This window comes from Somniosus microcephalus, chromosome 1 (genome assembly GCF_052327205.1).
Source record: "Somniosus microcephalus isolate GS21.2 chromosome 1, FLI_Smic_1.0, whole genome shotgun sequence".
NCBI classification, from domain to species: Eukaryota; Metazoa; Chordata; class Chondrichthyes; order Squaliformes; family Somniosidae; genus Somniosus; species Somniosus microcephalus.
The window spans coordinates 291,177,960-291,188,574 of NC_140987.1; the positions used below are offsets into that span (position 1 = coordinate 291,177,960).

A 10,615-nucleotide genomic window follows, 5' to 3' on the forward strand; every position below is an offset into this window, starting at 1 on the left:
CATATTGATAACACTTCCTCTCTCTTGGATCTTCTTTCCTTTTATCTTTACTGACTTTATTGGCTTAAAACATTGACTTTGAATTCACTGCCTGTCCCCTGTTTCAATATTTAAGGTGCTGACCTATTTATTATACTCTTATTGTAATCTCAAAATTTAAAATCAATCTAATGAAAGGAAATCATTCCAAGGAATGAAATATTTTCTGTAATCCGTCATCGGTAATTTTGAAACAGTTGGTAAATGTATAGATTGTCTGTTTCAAGCAGGCTCCAAATACCAAGTTATGTGGGGCACGAGTGTAATAGATGGTTAGGGATGCATTATAATGGTAGGCAGTCCTTTGTTGTTTGGGTCATGCCTCAAAATTGATGAAAGGCCAAAATCTGTAAAAGCAACAATTGGCTCAGCCATCTGTTTACATATTTTTTTAATTAAATATTGATGGACTTACTAAGCCCTAATAAGCAGATCACCCGGCTGTACAGTTGACAAATATATTGGTGATTGAGAACCATGGATGTGTGATGCCTGATGGTGGGGAAAAAAATGTTTCCTGATGTATTTTTGCATGTGCATAGCAAGTAAATAAAGCGTTCTTCACATAGCGCTGTAATACATCTGATGTTAAATAAATTGTTGCTAAATGCAAATGTATGAACAAATAAAGCACAAGTTCAGAATAATGAACAATACATACTGCATTCATGACATTGGCTATAAAAATTGCTACAGTAACAAAGCTCAGGTAATATTTCACCTGCCATCTAGAGCAAAAGAACTCAAGGTAATAATTCTACCTTTGATATTAATCAATTGGGTAAAATGGATTAGATGTTTATACAGGGGTACAATGTATTTCCATTGGACTATGGCACATATTGCATCATTAGATTGACTCCAACACATAATTTATGTTTAGCATACATACTACCTAACACCTAAGTGCTATACCATCACTGAAAAACATAAATTAGATTTGTATAAAGCAAATTCTTTTTATATATGATTATATGGCTCGTGTGGAGCATAAACGTTGGCTGACTGGTCTGATCCTGTGCTGTAAATACTATGTAATATGAGGATATATGATAAACAATGTTGTAGTATCAGTCACCGTAAAAAAAAAAAAGTGGTATACTCACATTCACATTATACAAAGAAGTTACAACATAGAAACAGGCTATCTGTGCCAGCGTTTACCCTCCGTGCAAACAAGTAGCTCTAATCAAATCTACCCACCCTGTTTCCATTTCCCTTCAACATCTTTTTGTTTATCTACCTATCCAATCTAACTTTGAATGCTGACATATTTTCTACCTCAACCACTAACCGTGTAAATACATTCCACAGCCTGAAAACTGTGTAAAGAAGTTTCTCTTGCTCTCTGTTTCAAATATTGTATCTGTGAACACTCATTCTTGACCCCTCAACTACTGGGAACAGTCTGCTTCGATCTACCCGGTCCTGGCCTTTCCTAATTGAAACACTTCTATCGTATCAACGGTAATAATCTCTGGATTGTTACCTGAGCCATGCACAAATTGGCAGAGGGACAAACTGATTAGAGGTTTAAATGTGTGGCTGAAAGAGTGGTGTGAGAGGCAGTGCATGGGGCACTGGCACCAGTACTGGGGAAAGAGGAAGCTGTTCCATTTAAACCGGACTGGAACCATTGTCTCGGCGACTTAAATAACTTGGGCGGTAGATAGGGCTTTAAATTAATAAGGGGGAGGGAGAGTTCAGGTAAGGGTTAATCTATAAGTCTTGAGTGAAAAGTCAAGACTGCAGAGCCGAGTAGCGATTTGGGTAAAATGAAGCAGATTGTGTCAGGAGTTTAACAATGGTAATAGGGCATTAGCAACTAAGGCCACACACACCAGGGAAAAAATAGTAAAATTTTTAAATTAAAGGTGCTATATCTGAATGCATGAAGCATTTGTAACAAGATAGATGAATTAATAGTACAAATAGAGAGAAATGGGTTTGATCTAGTAGTCATTACTGAGACGTGGTTGCAGGGTGGCCAAGGTTGGCAAGTAAATATTCCAGGGTACTTGACTTTTAGAAAAGATAGGCACATTCAAGATGGGCACAATGAAAAAGGCAGTGGGGTAGCCCTGATAATAAAGGATGAAATAAAGGCAGTAGTGAGAGGTTTTTAGCCCAGAAAATCAGGATGTAAAATCAGTATAGGTAGAGCTAAGAAATAACAAAGGGCAGAAAACACTGGTGGGTGTAGTTTACAGACCCCCTAACAGTAAAAAATAGTGTTGGACAGAGTATAAATCAGGAAATTAGAGGAGCATGTAACAAGGGTAATGCAATAATCATGGGGGACTTCAATCTTCATATAGACTGGGTAAACCAAATTGGCAAAAGTAGCTTGGAATGCATTTGAAACAATTTTCCAGAACAATATGTCAAGGAACCAACTAGGGAACAGGCTATTTTGAATCTAGTATTGTGTAATGAGACAGGGTTAATTAGTATCTTATATAAGAAGTCACACAACGCCAGGTTATAGTCCAACAGTTTTATTTGAAATCACAAGCTTTCAGAGCGCTGCTCCTTCGTCAGGTGAAGTGGAGAGATGCCTATAGACACAGATTATATAGTCAGAGAATAATGCCAGATGATTACAGGTAATCTTTCTAACTGCCATTTATCACACCTCGGCAGAGAGATAATCACAGCAATCAAAGGTGTGAATGGTGTCCAAACAGGTCAGTCAGGAAAACATTACATCAAAGAACACCATAGTATCTTAAAGTGAAGGATCCTCTGGGGAAAGAGTGATCATAATATGATAGAATTTCATATTTTGAGAGTGCTGTGGTTAAGTCTGAAACTAGGGTCGTAAATTTATAACAAAGCCAATTATGGAGGTATGAGAGGGGTGAGTTGGCTGAGGTAGATTGAGAAATTACATTAAAAGATAAGCAATGGTAAACATTTAAAGAAATAATTCATCATTCTCAATGAGTATACATTCGCTTGAATAAAAATGCCACTGGAAAAGTGGTACAACCATGGCTAACTAGAGAAGTTAGCCATGTTTGTACATGGCAGCTGTCTTTCATTCTGCCAGCGCAATTTACACTTCACCTAGAGCCATCCTTTGTTTCTTAATGTGTCCCATTACCATCTCTTTTTGCCTTGAATATCTCTTGATGTCTCTTAACCTCGCCCGCCTTCTATCCTATCACAGACCTTCCCTTTTGTTCTTTCATCCCTTCCCCTCTTTCCCAGCCCCTACATTTGCTTAAAAATTTGTTCCATTTCCTGCTTTTTTCCATTTCTGATGAAAGGTCATCGACCTGAAACGTTAACTGTTACTCTCTCCAAAGATGCTGCCTAACCTGCTGAGTATCTCCAGCATTTTCTGTTTTTATTTTATATTAGAGAAGTTAAGGATAGTGTTGGATTTAAAAAAAAAAAAAGAGGCTTACAATGTTGCGAAGAATAGTAGTAAGCCTGAGCATTGGGAGGGTTTTAAAAATCAGCAAAGGATGACCAAGAAAGTGATAGAGGGAGAAAATAGAATGAGAGTAAACTAGCAAGAAATATGAAAACCGATTGTAAGCTTTTACAAGTATGTAAAAAGGAAGAGATCAGCTAAACTAAACGTGAGCCCCTTAGAGGCAGAGGCAGGAGAAATTATAATGGGGAATAAGGAAATGGGTGAGACATTAAACAAGTGCAGGAAACTTTGAGTTATCCGGAGGCGAACCGTCCAGCAAGTTGGAGCCACCGGCAAAAATCAGGAGCCGTTTTTTATTCTTTTCGTTTCTTTGCTTTTTTTTGAACAGTCAAGCTGTGCAAGGTCTGTAGCTAAGCAACAGCTTCAGCTACAGACGCTACAGAGACGCGTGCCGACTGTTTAGAGGCTGTTGCTGCAACAGGGTTTGTTGATTCATACGGAGATGAAAATCTCTGTATGTTTCAACATTAGCTCTGGAGTGTACGGCAGTTTGGAGTGTACGGCAGCAGCTTGGTCCCGTCGGTGCCGGATAGCACAAAGTTTCCTGTACTTTGTGTGGAACCAAGGGTCTAATGGAGTGAGGAACTTAAAGTAATTAATATTAGTAAAGAAAAAGTATTGGAGAAATTAATGGTACGAAAGAATGACAAATCCCATGGACCTGATGGCCTGCATTCTAGGGTTTTAAATCCCTGCTGCTCAAGAAAGGACGGAGAGAGTAAACTATAGGGCTGTAACTATTTGTAACACCAAAGTTCTGATTGGTCCCCTTGGAGGGCGAGACCAGGTTTCTGATTGATCCCTTTGGAGGACAAGACCCGCCCAGCAATTTGTCTGGAATGTGTAATGCGATCCTGCCTGCCTGAGTAATCAAGTACTTTCCAATGTCTATTATGATCCATTCATTTTGACAGCTAGCTCCAGAGCTCAACAGTGCTAACACTACTGCTTTCGGAGAATAGGCAGGGCTCACCCTCCCGGGTTGGGAGCGCACACACTGCAGAATTCAGATAGGAAGTGGTGAGGCCATGGAGGGATTTTAACAAGAGGATGAGAATTTTAAAATCAAGGTGTTGGTGGACAATGTTCCCCCTAATATAAAAGCAAAATACTGCAGATGCTGGAAAACTGAAATTAAAACCGAAAATGATGGAGATACTCAGCAGGTCAGGCAGCATCTGTGGAGAAAGAAACCGAGTTAACGTTTCAGGTCGATGACCTTTCGTCAGAACGTGGTGCAGGTGTAGAGAGGGTAGGGGTGGAAGTCCAGGATCCAGGCCTAACAGAGGATGGGAGAATGTCATCTATTTTCCCATCTGGATCATGTTCTTGCTCTCATTCCTACCCCCTCTCCCCTTTAGACCTGGATCATGCTCTTCCCTCCCTCCCCACTGTTCTCGCTATGCTTCCCCCCCCCACCCCCACAACAAGCTCCTGATCTTCTCTCCCCGAGCTCCTGACCTCCACCCCCCCACCCCGCCCTCTTCTCTCTCTTCCACCATCCCCCCCAATCTCCCCTCCAATCTCTCTCTCTCTCTCTCTCTCTCTCTCTCTCTCCTCCGATCTTCTCTCTCTTGCCTCTCTCCGATCTCACATCTCTCCCTCTCTCTCTCTCTCTCCCCCCCCCCCCCCCCCGATCTCCTCTTTTCCCCCCCCCCCTCCGATTTCCTCTCTTTCCCCCTCCGATCTCTTCTCTCTCTATCCCCTTCCGATCTCTTCTCTCTATTCTCTCCTCTCTCTCCGTCCCACTCTATCTCCCCTTTGGATCTCCTTTCTCTTTCTCTCTTTCTCTTTTTTTTTTCTCTCTTTCATTCTCTGTCTCTCTCTTTCTCTCTCCCTTTCTCTCTCTCTCTCTCTCTCTCCCCTGACCCCTTCCGCATGGGGCCGAGGAAAGCGTGGCAGGCTGCAGCCACTGCACCGTTTGGTACTGTGCATGCGCAACCGGATCGAATGCAAATAATCACTCCAGAACTATAGGCCAGTTAGCTTGACATTAGTAGTAGGGAAAACACTAGAATCTATTACTAAGGACTTGGGAACAGGGCAATTGGAAAATCACTATGATTAGGCAGAGTCGACATGGTTTTGCCGCTTTCTTTGGTCTTGAAAGGAATTAGCTGTACCTCCTATTTTGGTATAATTTGCAAATTTCAACACCACTCTCACTCGGCCTGTGTTTCTTTAAATAATTTTTTTCAACGTGGTACTTGCTAGCAATTTGAAACTATGACACCAGATGGCACTCTTGTTTTAACTCTGTTGTCTGAGTGCTCTACAAACTCTCTGTAATGCAATCCTATATCACAGTTGATTTTCTAGCATTGATGCCAAATAATGTCCTTTTTAAAAAAAAAAAAAAATTATACTGACTTCAATTAGTGCACTGACTTTTTGCCATATGATGTGCTTCCATGCTGTTTTACAGTAATAGTTATTTGAAACAACACAAGTAAAATATCCTTTTCCAATAACTACATAGCATGTACAGTATTTATCCTTACAGTTAACATGAGATTATGCTTCACGTAGCAACTAAAGTCAAAGTGTTTGTTTTTTCCCCACAGAAAATTACAGGACCGGATCTGTTTCCAATCTTGCCAGCACCAAGTGTAGAAATAAAGCTAATGGAAAAAGGAAAGTGGATGATTGTTTTTCATTAACATCAATGGGTAAATTTGATGCAGTCAACAACTCTTCAGAATACTCAGAAAATAAGGGTCTACGGAAATCTAAAGAGGAGGATGTGCTCCACAAAAAGGACAAATTATGTCAGAAATCATTTGATGATATTGCTACAGAAACTCAACAGAGCTGCTGGAAGCGACGTGAAACTAGTCGTGTCTCCACGGAGGAGGAAACCAGTGAAGCCGAGAGTGGAGAAAATGGCTTAGAGCCTGGAGAAATACCAAGTGTAATAACACTTTTAAAAATATGTCCAAGAAATGTCTGCAGTAAATTAATGTATTAACTCTTTTTTACCACCCCCCCCCCCCCCCCAGTGTACATAGTCATTGCTTCATTTAACAGGTACTGTTTGAATTTAGCAGTGTGATGTGGGTAAGAGTTGTTAAACATAATTGGAAAAAGACTGAGCCACTGGATCATTGAATTCTTCAGGTGCCAGTTTTCCCAACAAACCTGCATAATTGTTACTATGAAGAACTTAACTTCAATCACAGCTGAATGAGTATAGTGGTCCTGGATGCTGCATAAATCTGGCAAGATAAGTAAACACGGGTGGAGTAGACTTGATTTAGCAACTCAATACCACTTGCCTTTTGTTACCTTAATTCAGGTGCATTATAAACTGCAGCTCTCAATGCTACAGTTTAATCTGAACATTGATAATCTATAGGCATGTGATGTACAGCATTTGCTGCTAATCCTTGAAATGTGTAAAAAAAAGTAAAACCAAGAAACTGGCAGTTTATAAATTGAGCAAGCCCTGGACCACTATCTGAAAAAGATTTTTGTCACTGCTGAATTTTTAAAAGATGTTTACGGGGAGAAGTACAGTAGGGGGAATTATTGTTCACCGAAAGTGCTCAGCTGCTTCTGTGTCCCACGGAATCTATGCTTCAGTTTTTTTCATACTGAACAATAACAGTAATACCATTTGAAGGATTCCTTTTGCGTACGAAAAGTAAAACTTGGTAGAGCCTCCTTCGTGTGTAAACAAACTGATTATATGGCACTTAATGGCTACTCTTAGATGTTCTCCATGAAGATCCTCTTGATTAATGTCAGCAGACTATACCTGCTTTAGACTTTAGTCTGCTCGCCTCACTGGAGGAGCCCTATAACCAATGTTTGTCATTCAAAAGCAGGAGTCTGCTTATTTTTGTTTTTTTTACAGAAAGCTGTTGCATCCCACAATATACTGGTCGATATAAAACTATAATTTTCCCTGTTTTGGTTCCTTAGCTTTATTAATAGAGGAAGAGAGTACAAAAGCAAGGAAGTTATGCTAAACCTTTTATAAAACATTGGTAAGGCCTCAGCTGGAGTAGTGTATTCAATTCTGGGCACCACACTTTCGGAAGGATGTCAAGGCCTTGGAGAGGGCGCAGAAGAGATTTACTAGAATGGTTCCAGGGATGAGGGACTTCAGTTATGTGGAAAGACTGGAGAAGCTGGGCTTGTTCTCCTTAGAGAAGGTTGAGAGGAGATTTGATAGTGGTGTTCAAAATCCTGAATGGTTTTGATAGAATAAATAAGGAGAAACTGTTTCCACTAGCAAAAGGGTCGGTAACCAGAGGATGGACATTTAAGGTGATTAGCAAGAGAACCAGAGGTGACATGAGGAAACCTTTTTTTATACCGCGAGTTGTTGTGATCTGGAATGCACTGCCTGGAAGGGTGGTGGAAGTAGATTGAATAATAACATTCAAAAGAGAATTGGATCAGTATTTGAATGGAACATTTTTTACAAGGCTCTGAGGAAAGAGCAGGGGAGTGGGATTAATTGGATAGCTCTAGCAAAGAGCTGGCTCAAGCACGATGGGCCAAATGGCCTCCTTATGTGCTGTAACATTCTATGGTTTTGATGTTTCTTTTATGGACTAGTCAGAGGCCTGCATGGCTCAGTAAAGCTCTCTGTATTCTACTGCAACAATGTATTTCAATCCCAACTGATGAAAACCCTTACTTATGAGGAGGGCAATTATGCATATCTTCTAAAATAAGATAATGTAGATGTGAGGCGTATACTTAAATGGAGTTGTGTGTTTTCCTGTTTCCTACTGCAGAAACCATGTGGTGTCTGATGAAATTGTAATTTTCTGACAAGTTTTGTGCTGTCAACTTAGTTGAGGCTGTTCATATTCATTTAATGCAAGATCCTTACAGTTAGCAGATAGAGGAGACTTTCATTCCATAATTGTGGACTGAATTTGAGGGGAAAGGAAAATGTGTTAACCTGCTGTCTCACCCAATCTTCCTCCGCTTGAAACTTTAATAAGATATTTTAACTGGCTAACTCATTGGCAAAGCCACGTTTAACATTGTCTGCAATTTTAGGCACCCTATTTTGAAAAGAACATTATGGATTAGAGAAGGTTCAGACAAGGGTGACTTATTCTGAGACTTAAAGCTCTATTTTGAAGACCGGCTCATAACATTGAACTTATTTTCCTTGGAGAAAAGATTGGGAAGTTGGGGGGAGGGGGACAGCTTGTGATCCAGTTATTTAGATAACGGGTACAGGAGATGTCTTCAGGCTATTTAAATTGAGCGTGATTACAGAGCTAGAAGATGGGAGTACATTAGTAAAGCCATAGATCAGAAGAATTATTCTTTCCTTCATACACTAAATGTGTGGAATAGAATCCTATCAAAAGCAGTTAATGCTGTTTTAGATTACTCCTTTTGAATAGATGTGGATAACTATCTGGTTAAGAACAGGGTTGAAGGTTAAGTTTTTAGAAGTAAGTAAACATTTAATGTTGCCTGTGCTTCTGATAACATAGAAGTGCTGTTGTAGAATACAAATGATCAGAGTTGAATTGTACAGCCTTCTCTTGGTCATTCTGTGGAAAGAATTGAATTATCCAGTCATTTGGAATAACCATATACCTTACAGTAACCCTTTTAAATGCGCTTCAAATTTGAATGATCCAGTAATTAGAATCTGGCAACTTTAACAGGAATGGACTATAATGTTGCAAGACCGATACTTGGGTAAATTATTTTAGGGGTAAGAGAAATTTCACAGAATTTTACCTTGGTAATTCACCTTTCTCATCAGATTAAATAAATTCAGTAGTATGAAGCAGGGTAAACTGTTTCAAACAATTAAATATGGAAGGATTTGGTTCAATTGACTGCAGGTTTATCTAGTTCCTTACCTTTGTTATTACAACCACCAGTAAGTGGTCTTTATGGACCAATAGATTCAGATTTATTAGATATTTATTGTAACTGAAGACAAATACACTTTGATTAGTCTTGTTGTGTTTTAATGGTAAAAGCTTAGAAACTGTTGCTCCCATTTCTGCCAGAGAAAGCCCCTCTAGGATTTGGTACTTAATATGCATGCACTGCGCTGGTTTTGAATAAAATTGTAATTACTTTTGTGTGGAACAAAAACAGAAACTGCTAGAAATACTTAGCGGGTCAACCAGCATTTATGGAGAGAATAGACAAATTGAATTTTTAGGTGGGGACCCTTCATCAGAACTTGAAGATATTCAAGATGACCAACATTTAAAAAGGCACAGAACAACAACAGCTTGTAGTTACATAGTGCCTTTAACATAGTAAAACGTCCCAAGGTGCTTCACAGAGCCTTGGCAGCTGAAGGCACGGCCGCCAAAGGTGGATCGATTAAAATTGTTGATGCTCAAGAAGCCAGATTTGGAGGAGCGCAGATAACCCGGAGGGTTGTAGGGCTGGAGGAGGTTAGAGATAGGGAGGGCGAGGCCATAGAAGGATTTGAACAAGGGGAACAGAGGAAAGAAAGGCACACAACACTCTCACTCACTCATTCGCTCTCTCTCGCATTTATATAGTGCCATTCACGACCTCAGGACATCCTTTTTTTTGTCATGTATTCATGGGATGTGGGCATCGCTAGCAAGGCCCATCCCTAATTGCCCTTGAAGTTGCTGGTGAGCCAGCTTCTTGAACTGCTGCAGTCCATGTGGTGAAGGTACTCCCACAGTGCTGTCAGGGAGGGAGTTCCTGGATTTTGACCCAGTGACCATGAAGGAACGGGGATATATTTCCAAGTCAGGATGGTGTGTGACTTGGATGGGAGCTTGGAGGTGGTGGTGTCCCATGCGCCTGCTGCCCTTGTCCTTCTAGGTGGTAGAGATCACTGGTTTGGGAGCACTTTACAGCGTATTAAATACTTTTTGAGGTATCGTCGCTGTTGTAATGTGGGAGAAGAAAAATGGTCAACACCAAGGGTCTGGACCAGCATGGCATTCAGACTGTTACCAATATTATAGTTGATTTTTGCTATTTGAAGAGATGCTATAAAATAACACCATTCTTCCTGACTGAAGTTCCATGTGATCTAAAAAAAAATAAGACTTGCATTTATATAATGCCTTTCATGACCACTGGATGTCTCCAAGCGCTTTGCAGCCAATAAAGTACTTTTGGAGTGTAGTCACTGTTGTAATGATC

General features: G+C 40.2%; 1 protein-coding gene across 7 annotated transcripts in view; it reads left to right on the plus strand.

Moving 5' to 3' along the window:
• LOC147124839 (lysine-specific demethylase 4C-like) overlaps positions 1-10,615 on the plus strand; it is a 645,681-nt gene that overhangs the window by 270,520 nt on the left and 364,546 nt on the right. For all 7 annotated transcript variants that reach the window (XM_085993864.1, XM_085993875.1, XM_085993908.1 and 4 more), the window contains one exon: positions 6,049-6,395. In XM_085993864.1, the coding sequence (XP_085849990.1) occupies positions 6,049-6,395 (347 nt within the window). The remainder of the gene's footprint in view (positions 1-6,048; positions 6,396-10,615) is intronic.